Genomic DNA, 15647 nt, shown 5'->3' on the forward strand with positions numbered 1-15647 from the left:
ATCTTTGGCAGAGTTGTTGTGGTCCCCTGCTGCCAGCAGAGACAAGGAAGCTCACTTAAAGGCATCAGCAGCAAGAGCATGCACAAACACCATGATATTCACTTACAGATCCATCCTGGAGTCATCCTGAGTCAATACACAAAAAGAGCAAGAACGTCATTGAGGACCTCTAGGTGTTGTGATGTTAGTGTGCATGTGGATCTCTTGCACACCATATTCCTAATTTTTCCTGTGCGGATTAAATGCTGCACAAAGCAACTTCACATCATGCATTTTTCATTGGATACAAAGACACTGCTGCACCCCGAAGCCCAAGTCACAATGTTTTCACCTCATTACTAAATAATAAGTACACATACACAGGTCATCTCTGGATGGCATTTCAGTTTCTGTCTATTATAAAAACTCACTTGGATTTTCATGCTCAGACTGCACTTTAACATTAAATGAACTGGCTTTTCAAAGCAGGAAACACAGTAAATAACTGACATCCCAAAATACTTTTCCAAAAGCAGCTGGTTTAACTTAATGGCTTGTTTACAAGGAGTCTGTTGGTTCAAACAATCAAGTTCCCCCCTCAGACTCAGTGTCAGCTGACCTCAACAATAGGTCTACCGCTGTAAAAAAAAATCCAGCATGATGCCATGATTTTATTTCTGCCTGTGCACTTCAACCAATGTTCCAAGGACCAATCTTACAGAAGTTTAAATGCACCAAATCAAAACTACGACACACAAAATAACTTCCCACATCTTTATGTCGCTGTCCCTTTAAAGCCAAATGTGACTCTAGCCTTTTGTGTCTCAGTGTTGTAGGTGATTTTGAAAAAGTTAAATGAATAATAACAAGCCTGCTGTCTCAGTATAAAATGATAGAAGACACACATTTGAGACAACAGGCTCATTTACACTAAGCTCTGCATTTCCATAAAACCTTGCAAAGATAATGCAATAGCCCATTACGGAGGACATTACCCATAGCAAAGGAGGCTGCTGCCCAGCAGCATCAGCAACATAACAGAAGATCAGCTCTTTTATTTCTGCAATGTTCTTCACCAAATGATTAAGTAGAGCTCATTAATGGCCTTTACTACTCAAATGTAATGTTAATGTGCAGGGATGTAGCAGCTGAGTGGAGCTTCCTATGTGTTAAGTGTTTTAGATGGAAAAATATTAATTTTGGTCCACATTAAATTATTGTTACAGGTCGTTAATGAATTCTCCTGTAAATGGCAACCTGCCCATTTTAATTCCTGTGTGTATGACACGAAGAGGGAAGTGGGAAAAAGCAATCTTACATTTTCTTCTGAGATTTAGGAAGTAACAATCTTGGACTCTGACAGGCTACGAGCTACAATCACACTCCAAGGCTTAGGATTAATATATTTTAGGATTTTTTACTTGTCCACATGAAACACAGTCAGCTTGTCCTTTCTGTCTGTTTTGTTTTGCTCACGCTGCCTTGTCAAAATGTATTCATGTATAAATAATGTGTTCCAAAATAAAGATGGGAAACATTGCATTTTAGGATTGCTAACCTTTTTCAAACTATTACCTCATCCTAGGCTGTCCACTGTGAAACTCTAAATACACACATAGATGCAATTACTACAGCCGCTGCAGAGCCCTGTAACACACAGTCGCAGGTTGAAGCCATGAAGCAGAGAGCTCATCATTCTCTGCTGCAATAGGCTGAAATGTGCTGCTGCTTTCGACGCCATCTTTCCTTCCCAGCTCCAATGTCATGGTGGTCAGAAACCCCATGGTTCAGTGTTAGCGGGGCAGTTGGTTTTCACAGCAGGGCCAGACAGAAAATGCACTGAACTGTGTGCATCTAGGCTGTCACTGTGCCTCCTTCCAACACACACCCAACATGACCTTGTCCTCCGAAAGTGGTGGCTAAAATTAGCAGAATGCAAAAGGGGAAACAGCCCTGTGGGTTAAATAAACTGCAGTGCAGTATTTAACTATGGAAAATGTGCTGTAGGCAGAACAAGCTAATACCAGTGTTTCCTGAATCTATTTCCTCTCTCAATTAGAAACCAGAGAGCACCATAATGGCACCCTTGGCGGAAACAGTAGTTGTTCACTTACTAAAGCTGACCTGAAATCAATGCAATCACCTCTTGAACCATGGTTAGGAAATCTGAGAGGAGGGAGAACAAGCCGGCCATGAGAAAGCTCCGATCAGTTTCAGACTTACAGAAAAGAAGGGGTCTGTACTGTCTGTACATAACCTCACGCAGGCCTGCAGCCTCAGAGAACGGCTGGTTTATTCAAATTGGACAGATTCAGTTACAAAGACTCAAAGGGTCACAATCAAGGTAATGAGAAAAGAACTACGATACCCACCGAACAATCCTGCTGACACAATGAAGTGTCAATCACAGCACTTGCTCATTATCATGCACATTATATGTACTAGTATTAATTATTGCATGAATGAGGGTTCAGCACTTTTTAAATGGGTTACTGACGAAGCTCTTGGGAGAAGGCGACTCAGCATAACGAACAGTGCGGACAGTCCATCAGTTCACATTTGCCTGAGCTTCTCTACACTCACTCCCTCTTCCACTTGTTAAATGGACTGTGGCATTATGGCCAATGTAGCAGCCAGTTTTAGAGGAAAAAAAAAGAAAAAAAAAAAGACATGAGCGGGGCATGAGAAATTCACAACATACAGCACACCTGCTAAGAGAGAGCCGCATGTGCACACACGTCTTTGAAAATGCACAGTTTGAAACAACTAGGACCTGACACAGACCTTCCCACACAAACACACACCTTCAGAGACACGTGTCAAACCTTTTACCACTTCCCTGCCCTCTGTGTGTGTGTGTGTGTGTGTGCGTGTGTGTGTCGTTTTCTGAGTCAATGTGTTGGAATGCCTCCATAAATTATTTAGCCGCAGAGCCTGCTATCTGAAGATAACAGCGGCTCTTTATCGGTCAGCGTGTACAGAGACACTGCGCTGGTGACTATACAAGCACCTAGAGGGATTTGGGGCACCTTGTGTGTAAGGATGCGTGTCATGGTGGCACTGAAGCATACAAAGGAATATAGCCTATCTGCAGGTTTATATTGTAAGGTCACTTTCATTTTCTCTGGGGATATACTCTTATTTTCAGCTCATCAAACAAAGGGCACGCTTTCCTCACCGCTCCACCAACACTTCCATCTATACTTGTTCTAAGCATTACGGACAACAACAAAAAAAAATATCAGTATTACTGACAAGATATCCCAAATACACATTTAACTACATAACAGGAATTATACAATTTAGCCATGTGCTGTGGTGTTTTATCTAATAATATATTGATATCACTTCCAGCAATCAAATTGCTTGTCTCTTGTTCTCCTCAGTGCCTCAGATTGTTTTTTATTTTTAATCCATTGCCATTACGTTATCTGTACTATGTATAGATATCTTTTAGGAGATGCATCACACTCATGAGACAAAGCAGACAGTTGAAAGCATGGACACCAATTCAGAGGCCTAATTAGCACACATGCTAAACTTTCAGTTTTCAGTTTCCACACTGTGAAAATATCTTTCTTTAAAAAACAAGATTAAGTAGCAGATTCATCATCAGTAATTAAATGACTTGTTAGTTGCAGTCTTAAAAGCAGCTTGACACCAATTATATCAGCCCTGCCTGATCTGTGCTTTTCCATTTTCATTATCCAAGTCAATATCTTGCATGTCTGAGCACACTGCACTAAGACAAACGCACCGATATCTAATTTGATCTGGACATGTGATATACTGGCAGACGAGCACATCAAGGCAGTAAAACACAGTCCACGTGTCCACTGCAATGAGACCTATAGTTTAACCACTGGATGAAAAACGTGAAAATCCTTTACCACTGAGAAACCACTTTGCTGTACCACCACTTGGTGTCAGCCTTGCATGATGCATTCATGCCCCAACTACTATACAAGCACATTCTTTCCATGATTTTCAAGTGTTAGTTGACATGACATTGAAAATAATCTAAAATAATTACTTAAGCCACTGTAAATAAGATCAGTAACAGTCGATGTTATTATATGTAATCTATGTACTATTCTATTCTATTTTCAGGGCACCCCAATTAACAAGATGGACTGGCATATGGCTCATGTCTGTATGCTTTGCATGTCATAATCTCCTGTCAGAATAGCAGGCTATGTTTAGTATTGTGTTGTTGTGGAGCCTATATTAAGGGTTGGCAGTACCCTGTAGGACATGGACTTTTGGAGTGACTAAAGCCCAGGACAGGCTTTTGGGAAAGGAAGAAAGACAGACGGACCCTCCAGTTGGCCACTCATGCCAGGCCTGCCTCCACATATGGTCGCTATGATGTTCGGCTCTGACACCATTTCATCCTGAAGTCCTTGAAAAGACTCATCCTACTAGACATGTGGCTGATTTCTTTAATGTTTTAGAATTTGTTGTTGTATAGGTTTTATAAAGCACCTCACGGTGCAGAGTAATGTTGGGGGTGTGCCGGGGTTCACAGGCTAGAACTGAAATCAAAAGCACATAGACAAGTAATGTTTGTGCTAATTTGTAGAACGATACAAATTCACAAGTCCAGCGAAAAATACCAAATGAGGAAAAGATAACAAGCAAATAAAGAGCTAAAATGATCAAGTGCCAAATTGCCGCACAAACACAAAATCACGGAAAAATTAATGAGAAGGGAATAAAACCAATTAAATTTTCTTGATGTTAAACAATTAGTTCAGTGAAGGCAAAACTTTTATTCTATTCAGTCGTAAAATATAGTTTTAGTCACTCTACGAGCTTTTTTTGAAGAGCTACAGACACATTATACTTAAAAAATATATATAAATATTAAATGGTGCCTTCCAGTGCCTTTAATTGACTGAAACGCTTTTTGTCAGAATGACGACAAAGAACATCATTAAATATCTATAAAGAGGTTATGATAAAACTAATGAAACGTTGAGAAGTAATATTATAAAGTTATGAGGAACTTCAGCCTTGAAGTATGTAATTCCTTTACAGTGCGACAATTTGTGAACAGAAAAGTCATTACACAAACACAAATCTGTTCCTCAGAGGTGCTCTGTCTACCATAGAGTACTCTGCTTCTCTTTAAAATCAAGAACTTTATGTTCTGGACAGAGGTAAGAAAGATAAAATTAATTTCTTGAATTTTTAGGAAATGCAATTTATCTTTAATGTGACATTTGTACACATTAAGGAAGACATGATTGCAAGCTGAAGCCAAGCGCTGCCACCCATTTTGGCATGGACTGTTTGGCACACTACCCAAGGAAGTCAAATGACGTGAATGTGTGGCACAAACAAGCCTGCGGCGTTGGTGTATAAACATGAAAGACAGTTCACTTATTCCAGCCTTTAGAAATCATAACCAAGCACCTTATGTTCTGCACTCTCTAAACTTTCAGCCAGAGCCCCGGGGCTGTGACCCTCTTTCCACAGGCTGCCTTTCTACGTCTCAATCAGTCACTCTGTGTTTATCCATCACTGTTGTACTCCACCGCTCCCTCCCTGTCCCCTGTATCCTCATCTCACCCTCTTTCCTTTCCATATCTCATTCCCTCATTCTTCTCTGGCCAGAGTCCCAAGGCAGATGGTTCACACAAGCAGATGCTCCCCACCCAGTCCCTCGGAGGAAAAACAAAAGCTGGGTCCAAAGCAAACAAAAGCTGCTGGAGATGAGCAGGGACGTCATGCTGCAATTAATTCTGGTTTGACCAGGGACCATCTTTTTATCGACAGGTAGAGAGGAAGCACACAGGTGGTTTAAAAAAAAACAAAAAACAAAACAAGCTAAGCATAACAAAGTCTTCTGTCTGGGACCCAACGTGATGCTACGAAGTTAATTTAAGCTTTGCAGCAGTTGGTATGCCATTAAGACCATCTGATGACTTAATAAGTCAAACTGTCCATTTATAGAAAGAACATAAACGAGTAAACAGATCCCAAATATCCTTGCTGGTTTCTTAAATGCAAACCCTTAACGAAAGATTCGTCTTGATCCAGGGAAAAGCTGAGTCAATCGTTCATGTAATATTCATACATATGAAACAACAAGCTTCAGGAACCGCTATAACTGTCAGTGCTTTAAAACAGTACATGAGCCTTCTTAAGTTACCTTTAAAGAAGTGTATTTGCATAACAATCATACTTTGAAATCACCAGGCACACTGTAATATGCAGTAATAACAAACCATAAAAAAAAAACCCACACCTTTTGTAGGAACAAAGGTGGTGATCATGTGCCGCATACTGTCAAAACCTTCCTCTGAAAGCTAAAACACATGCCTCTGCTGTCTGACAGATTTGGAGCAGGTTTTTTTTTTTTTTTTTCCACTCTCTACCTTTGCTTCACTTTGCTCTCAGGACCCCCGTCTGACAGATGCTGAGAAAACACACAAACGCACACACACCCCATGTGGTCAGCTCTTGATGCTTAAAGCTAATATCTACAAACAGACAAATATTTAAACCAGAAAACGTGCACAGTCTACAAGATCAACTATAGTTTGGGCTTCATTTCCACCTGTGAACCTTAAAGGATCAAGAAACTTGACTATTTGTTACAACATCAATATTTCAGTTCCTTGAAGTCACCATCAAAGTGTGAATACCCCACGTTGACCTCCTACTGAGTCAGTGGTAGCATTCATAAATAACGCCAATTAATTGTTGTTTCGCTGGGTTGCATCAAAGCCAAAGTGCACGACCTGATGATTCAGATATTTGAAATCAGTCAAATCTGTCCTCAGTATTGACTCTTTGAGAGTTTATTCTCAGTGGAATTTAAATCGTGGGTGTGCAGACTTGAATTACAGCTGATTTCTCCACATTGATGTCTCCATTTTGTGTTGGCATTATTGGACTAAAATTGAATACACCTTAGTTTATCTCCCTGCTGAAAGTAAAGTGCAGAGCTTTTAGTTGATGAACAAGTTCTGTTTGGAAATTATATGCATGTCGAAGAAGAGACATGAGCCGAAGTAATTAAATGCACATCAGAGTAAATGAAGCACTGATTCAAATGATATGTGGTAAAGCCTCATGACATTTTTATTGTTTATGTTTTATTACTTAATGTTGTTGTATCAGTGTTTGAATACATTATTTATATAAATGATGAAGTTACACATTACAAAACAAAATTAGTTCTAATAGGTTATGAAACCAAAGAAGAGAAAAAGCCCACAACGGATAAAGTTGGTTCTCAACTTTTGAAGCGCAAAAGATGGAGCTAGCCGTGGTGCTGAAAGCTGCTCAGTCGGAACAACAGACCTTACGGGGCTGTGTTTTATATATTGTCTTTCTGAAGCTCAGGGATATGTTACTAAAGGAGAGAAGTGTCTGGGGGAGCTGTTGGCAGGCACTGACAGAAGTTGCAGTGGTGATCTGAGAGAACTCCAAGCCGCTGATGCAAAGAATCACTACAGCAAGGAGGCAGCTCTTGGGAGGATCAACTCATGGCTCAGCGGCTGTAGCATTTTTGTGGGCGATCATTACGTTTTACGATTTCCCTGGGGAGGGACCATGATGTGACAGCCCACTGGGGCAAAGTGGTGAGCGCTTTTAAAGAAGGGGAACAGAGAAAATAATGAGTTGAGAAAAATAAGCATAAAATAGAAAAAAAAAAAAAAAAAAGTTACAGCATTTATTTCTCTCTACAAGAACCAGTGATTACTGAGCAGAACACACAAGGGGGAAAAGCTGTTTGTGCGTTTACTGCCTTAGGCTGATACTATGGACCAACTGAAATTTAAAGCAGCTGAATAATGAGATACTTATTCAGGAGCGTCAATTACAGCAAATAAGGGAGACAGTGAGTAAAACACTGCCGGAGGGAACGAGTGAAATCCCAATTAAAGTTAACAGGCGTCTATGTTTTCAAATAACCTACTTTTTGGAAGAGAACAACAATCAGTAACCTTCAGTACACCGTACTACCGCAGCACCCTATGACAGAGTTTAATAAATGAGACTAACAGTCAGATGGCTAATAACTTGCTCTGGTCAACAACTGAACATTTTGTCCTCGTGGATTTTTCAGCCTTGTCACAGTCTGCATCAACAGAGTTTTACCATTCAATAGTCATTTCAGCAGCTGATTACATCATTGTTCTCCCACACTCTGTCTCTGTGGGTTAGGGTAATCAATGGCAAATCAAAAGCCCTCTGTCACAACTAAACAGAACATTTGGTATTTAGTGTCATTCAGCTCAGCTCAGATGTGTTTCAAGTATTGAATGATAGCTTTAACAGAAGATAGTTAGGAGTTAAAATGTTGTGGAAACAAACTTTAGCCTGAGCCAGGAGTGATGCACTGCTCTGGCTCCAGGAGAAACACCGAGGTGCCTGAGGGGAAATTCATGGACTATAACTGGGTGATCATTACTCTGGAGGCTGGCCAAAGACCGTGCAGGGGAAAACCCAAATGGGCATTTGTGCTACTCAATACTTTATGGTATTTTTTTATAATTCCCCTGCCCATATATTTGAACCCTTTTAGAGGATTAAAGGTTTTGTGTAAATCCGGTTGGAGATAAACAGGGAAACATCTTTCTCTATTTAAAGCAGGTATTAGTCTACTGAGCAGGAAAGCAGCTGCTCACTGACCAAAACACATTAACCAAACATATTTTCCTTTCAAGAGAAGGCAAAAGTCCAGACATGGCTCTACAGCTGCCTCGAACTGCAGTGACAAAAACCATCAGAAATCCTCGCATGCATGCACGACAACAACTACGACAAACTCCATTCAAAACTTACCAATTTAATGTTGCCTTTCAACAGATACTCACTATAAAGAGGCTGCACGAGTCACATACAATTTCAACTTTCTCAGGTGAATTAAAATGCAGGCCAATCATCGCCTGTCTGGTGATAAGATCATACTTCAAAATAACCTGCTTGTTCTTGTTTCAATAACTGGCCGAATTAAAGATCGTGTTATTAAACACACAAAACATTATTTCTACTTTACCAGGCATTGCTTTTTAAACAAGGCAACATTAAATTGCAGTTCTTCTGCAAGGACTTTTGTTTGACGCTTTCTCCATGCAGGACCTAAAGCACCTAATGAACTGGCCCGAAAACATGCGACCACTTTCCTACCAGGTGAAGAAACGGCAGCATCCACCCGGGCAGACACCGTCTCCACCCTCTTTGAATCCATTGTTGCTTCAGAAAATGGACTTTTCTCAGCACACGGATTCGTTTCCAGCACAGCGGCGGCGACTTGGACACGGCTGGAACTAGTTGCTGCTAATTCAACTCCCAAGTTTGGCAGCGACAGACGGCGCTGGAACGCAGCTCGTGCACTCGCTTCTCGGCGGGAGCGAGCATAAGTGGGTCAACACGCACACACAAGTACCCGTTTTTAATACATGGTGGGGCCCAAGGAATGGGACAGTCCTCGTAGGCTCCACCCTTTCTAAATAGTTTAGAGATGTGATTTTAATTGCTAAATTCATGTTTAATATTTTCCATGATGAAAATGACATAAATTTTTGACCTGACTTCTGCTGCCCCAGGACTACCATACCAGAATTATGCATTATACATGTGTATTTTGGACCACATTTTCTCAAGCATCTACATAACCTATGTTGGATTAAAAGGTTAATAATGCATTGTATTAGCACTGAATCACATGATCCAAACTGCCAGCGTTAATATTTTGTCCAAAATACGATTGGTTCTATATAGTATTACAGTAGTGTTGGGCAAACAAAATTAAAAAGGTAATAAAAATAATGGTTGACTTCTCTGGCCTCTGTCTGTATCGGTGAAGATATGATCAAATGCAATGTGTATTTCAAAAATGCAATCCATAGCTGGAATACTCATCTATTTAAAAACAGATTTACAAAAATATGAGACGTTATAGGAAGTTTTTCTGTATTTAAAAAAAACTGACAGGATGTGCTCTTTGTCGTCTCTGTCTCTGTCACCTCTCTTCACAGACACATAAATAAAACAACCTGAATCTCAGCAAATACTTGCATAAAACACATGAGAAACATATGCAAAGGAAGCTTGAAATGTCTTGTTTTAAATGAAACAATTCAAATTGAAAACAAATAACCTCTTTTTTATGTAATCCATATGAAAGTAAGGAGCAGCAACAGTTTCTCCTGTCTCACCTCATTATAGCTAATGTGGTCCTGCCACTCCCTGAGTGCACAGTTCATGTGAAAATAATCTGAGGTGAGCCAGATCATTAGGTGCACACCCCTGAGAAATGGCATAAAATGTCAAGCTTCATCATAAAATTGACTTACTTTTTGTGCATGTTTGAATGATGGTACACTACGCAGGTGAAGATGCATTTTGGATGGTTCTGGATTTTCATTAAATCTAAAGTTTTCTCCTATGCACACTTTCACACTTTGTCAGGAGAATGCACCCCACCAGTGTAAATTCAAACACTTGCAATACCATCCACAACCACTAAGGCCACTGTGCGATACACAAATGTCTGGAAAATCTACCCTCTGGGGTCCAATCTTTTTTTTTTTTTTTTTAAAACTGCACTAGGCATAGCAGGAGGCTGTTTTCCATTGATTGCAATGCTTCTGCCCGTGGGGACCAACACCCACAGTGTGAGTAATATGTTAGGTGGTGGTCCCCACTGAAATAGAAAAACAAGAGCACACGTACGCACGCACACACACACAGATGGATGTGTGGTTTGGGTCTTTTATATAGTTTTACCCACTTGTCATCTCTGTGGTCCTGCCATAGCCTTTTCATTCTGTGTGGCTATTTTGCATCTTCTATAACTTCTCTCTTTGTAGTCGTTTGAATTTCTTTCTGACAAGAAATGTTAACAGTCAGTCCACACAGATGCCTTGGCCCAAGATTGCAGAGTTTAGGTCCTGTGGTTTTGGACATTTGGACAGATCTTGGACTTCCTCAGTTTACGGCCTTTACTGACTCAATGGGAGGCAAATCCCTGCAGCCAGTTCCACAAACCTGTGACAACCTTTCCAAGAAGAGTGTGGGAGACATTAATCTATAGCAAAATGATCTGGCGTCCACATGCTGGTCAAATCATTGTCCCTCACTCTCTTCGAACTGCACTCTAAGGCGATTCCATTCTCACAGGGCTGCTTCTCCATCCACTGGCATAAACTGAATTTACAGTGTCTATGTTAGTATGTGGTTTACTTGGCATGCCACTGGCTGTATTAAGCTTTTACATAGTGGTTCCGAAAGTGTGATTCAGGGACCACCAGGGTTTTTAAATAGTGTTTTCAACATGAATCTCTCCACTTTCCCAACTCGCCACAATCCGTTTAGACAGTTACATAATTCTGCATCAAGTCATAACACTCTGGTATGCTGCCTGATAAAATGGGAGTCTGAAGGCACACACATGCAGCACACAGATCACACATTCAGTGCATTATTTTCTCTCCCTGTGTGTACTGCAATATAAACAGTGCAGCAGTCGTTGGACAGTACAGAGAAAGTCTATAAACAGAGCAGCGAGAAATCAAATGGAGATTTTCCACATATGTTGCAGTTGCACTATGAAACAAGCCAACAACAAAGCCCAGAGTAAAAATAGAAGCTAAAGATAAACCTAGAATAAACCATACTGATTCTTAAGCAAGTCAGGACAACTGTCAGCTATTCTGACTCTGAGAATATTTTTAACAACAGAGCACATCTGTAACAGAGTTTGCAAATGTCTCTTTAACAGTCCCCCAAGAATATCTCAAAGCATCGTGTTTTCTGTCGTGATGAAACACACACTTAGTTCAGTTAAACACAATAGACAGCTCGAGATAAACCCTGAAAAAAGAGGCCATTTGCTCAGCTGGGATTGTGGGAAGTTGCTGACATTTCTATAAAACAGGAGTTTCATCCTTAAATGACTGATGAGCGTGTTAGAACGAGCTGCTACGTACAATCATAATGTAAAGATTTATATACATCTCCACCTGGGGTTTACATGTTCCACATATCTGCCAAGGATTTCAGCAGATTTCTGAGAGAGAAAGAAAGAAATATACTGATCAAAGTGAAAAGTGCTTAGAAACTGCAGTTTTCCCGATGGACTGTCATTATGCAACGTGATCATCTTTCGGTTCAAAATGGAATCTAAACCACCTGAATAATCAAGCCAGTGTGACATCATCACCAGGCACTGCAATGAAACTGGTTTAGAAAATCAGCCTTAAAGAGTTCAGAAATGTTCATAGCAACAGTTACAGCATGATGTAACAACAGCCAAGGCAGAGAAGAGTAATGACATGATCCCCTTTAAGCTGCAGCAAAACCCATGAGTGCACTGCATTGAGCAAAGGATGTTTTATTACACTTTTTCATTTGAGGAAGATTGTTGGGTTTCTTTTTAGAACAGCTACATAGTCTCCCTTAAAAATGACATGAATTCTCCATCCACATGTGCTTAAAGCCTCATTCTGCACCCTGCAGCGTGACAAGACAAATGCATTCCAAAAGGCAGCCTTCATTTTCCAAAATGTGTGTGTGTGTGTGTGTGTGTGTGTGTGTGTGAGGGCTACAGTCTGCAGCTGTCACTGTGAACAATGACTGATACTGTTTTTTAGGTAGCTATAAATAACAGCACACCTGGACAGAAAGATGAAGCCAAAATCTGCTCAGACAGACTGGCACAGGTAGATGGATAGCAATGTGAGGGCATTAATGAGAGCACAGGTTTGCCAACACATGGGGAAGGTAGCTCTGCAGATGGCTTGATGTCATCATTATATGACAATATAGAAGTGTGTGTGTGACAAAAACATGAAAATGCGTATCAGAGAGTAACTGAACCTAATTTTTCCTAATATTATAGGAGGATTTTGGAGAAGTAAAATTAAGAAGCAAACAATTGAAAACAAAAACATATCAACAGGGCCCAGCTGAGAACATTGATTTTGCTGTTGTGCTCAATAAAAATATTATTTTAACATGTAATTGAAGAGCAGGTTCTTTGATGAAAAAAAAAAAAAAAAAAAAAAAGCATTTGACATTTTTTTCAAATGTCACTACTCGACAAACACACTGAAGTGTGATTTTCATTTAATGATATCAAACCAGTAGCTGAGCGCTATTCTAAGCATCTATTCCTGTCCTCCTCTCTGATGGTGCTCAAAGATTAATCACAATTTAATTCATGTACATATATAGTTAAAACCCTCATCAAACACATACCAGCTGCATGAACCTAACACTAAGGTGAGGCTGACATTTTTGGCACCCACACTATAGGGAAAGAGTCAGTTATGAGATGGAAATTGTAGCTGATTTAAGAGTCTGGAGTGACTTGATCTCCAACCAGTGACAGGCAGATTCTTGATTTGTGATGCCATAATTTAAGATGACATTTACAGGCATCTCTTCTGCCAAGACCTCTTTTGGAAACCTTCAGTTTGAGTGAAATATGACACAAAGATAAAACATTCATCTTGTTCAGACACAGGTCTGAATGTCACAGAGACGATCTCAGAAACCACTGATGTTTGTTATTAATGGCAGTTTCACAGGCTCAGTGTCTTTCTGCATATTTGACCAAGTGTAGTAGAGAACAAAGACTTTTTCACAAAGCAAATATGCTGAGTGATCCACCAGCTGAGCCAAGACACCATTTAATCAATTGGATATTAGACTGTAAAGCAAAGGTCAAAGTTCACCTCTAACCACAATCTATCAAGTGTTTCTCTTCTGTCAACATCAACCAAAGTCCTACCTTCTAATTAGAATAATCTGCATTTACCATCAATCTTGGTCATTTTCATGCCTTTCATTTGCACTTATTTAAATAAGATACATAGCGTTGACAGCAGTGCTCTCTATTTTTTATTTAGTCTCTAAAATGCCTCTTTAGCTAAATCAGCAAAACAAAACAAGTGGCACTGCAAAATGCAAATTTGCATAAAGTTACCTGCCTTTACTTTAGTGAGTAAGCCATTCTATCGAAAATATCATATTAAAGTATGAAGAAATTCTGATGAAAAACAGTAATTAATATTTATATGCAACAATACTGCTGTAAACACAATTGCCATCATGTATTTGTCCCAAAAGTAAACCTCTACGTGGATGTGCACAACATCTACGAGCTTAATGCAAATGTTTGCAAAGCCTTGACCTTTGCTTAAACCAACTTACATATTGATGCGACTGCCTCATTTCAATGTATTTGAGTAAAGTTCACATAAACTTAGCGAACTACACAAACTCATCATTTATCTTTGCAGCCAGCTGCTTGATAGTCGCAGTGATCTTCAGAGACCCTGGATGCTAATTAATGCTTTAATCTATACGTCAGGCCTGGGAGGTTTTTAGGTGATTAGCACACTGCAGGTAAAAATATTTGCTTCCCCTGGACAGCCAGAGCCACATAATTAGAATCAACACAGTCAAATGGCTTCACTTTCTGGAAAGTATCAATCTTCATTCCAATGGCAGTTTTCCACTGCAGAGCCAGATGCTTCCTTCAGGCGCCGTGAGCAGCGAATGGAAAATGTAAACACGTCACTTGTCTGATGTTGGTCGTCTCTGTGCCTCCTGGTAAGGAATTATGCTCCGCAGACTGCACTACGTGGAAAACTGGAAAATTAAAAGAAACTTCATGGAGGGATCATCACGTTGACTGAAAGCAGACTGTTTATCAGAAACTGATGCTTTTTCATTATTTCTGAGATTTAGATTCTGACCCCAACACTGCTTAATGGAAAGATAAATAACTTAATTGGTTTTATCTTCATGTATTGCCGATTTCTTCTCAAGGGTGTCCCTGTGATCTTACAGCACAGATACCAGCAGCTTATTTGCCTTGATGAGTTTTTCCCACACAGCACAAACATGCTCCCATTGTCGTTCCTGCCCACTGACAATCCTAGGAGAACTTCATCACAGATGGCACCACTAAAGAACCTTGGCGATTATTTGAGGATCACTCTTTCATGCCTGGAGGGAATCAGCGAGGCTGCCACTAATCAGGGCGTAACTGCTCTCTACATAATTCACAGGTCTTATTACAATTTGTCACATCCAAGATGGCTTGGCAATAAATCTTTGGCTGAGTGAAATATGTGTTTTATTAATATGCCATCAATGAAAAATTGGAGCTACTGGAGCTCTGCTGTCTCTACTTCCTCTGTGACTGGGATGATCAGTAGGTGACGATTACTTATCACTTCTTTAATGCAGAAAAATGCAGGAATATTTTTGTTTACTGATAAAAGTTTCAAGAGTTAGATAGGCCATTTTCATGTGCCTTATTAAAGCCTAATATCAAAGCCTAAAACATGCCTACTTTCACATCAAGTGTTTACATACGGTTCCTAATGACAGGAGACGTGTACTTAAGTACTACTTTCAGGTACTTCTAATTAAAGTATTCTCATGGTATGCTACTTAGTCTACTTATAAATGACTACAATTTCAAAGGAAATATTTTTCCTTATATTTGTTCCTTAAATGTACAATTCAAACAAAGTCAAAATACCTTCACAAATAAAAGTTATTCCACATTTTGCTCATTTTTAATGGAAGATTTTCGAGACAGGGGTTTTACTTGTAATGGAGGATTTTTACATTATTGTAGTCCCACTACATTTCTCTGCTGTTCAGCTACTCCTAAACCCTACAAACAC

At 39.8% G+C, this 15647-nt stretch overlaps 1 protein-coding gene across 1 annotated transcript in view; it reads right to left on the reverse strand.

Moving 5' to 3' along the window:
* kcnip4a (potassium voltage-gated channel interacting protein 4a) overlaps positions 1-9187 on the reverse strand; it is a 99892-nt gene extending 90705 nt beyond the window's left edge. Inside the window, exon 1 of the mRNA XM_026332003.1 lies at positions 9127-9187. Within this exon, the coding sequence (XP_026187788.1) occupies positions 9127-9187 (61 nt within the window). The remainder of the gene's footprint in view (positions 1-9126) is intronic.
* Between the last annotated feature and the right edge of the window lie 6460 nt (positions 9188-15647).

This window comes from Mastacembelus armatus, chromosome 18 (genome assembly GCF_900324485.2).
Source record: "Mastacembelus armatus chromosome 18, fMasArm1.2, whole genome shotgun sequence".
Taxonomy (NCBI): domain Eukaryota; kingdom Metazoa; phylum Chordata; class Actinopteri; order Synbranchiformes; family Mastacembelidae; genus Mastacembelus; species Mastacembelus armatus.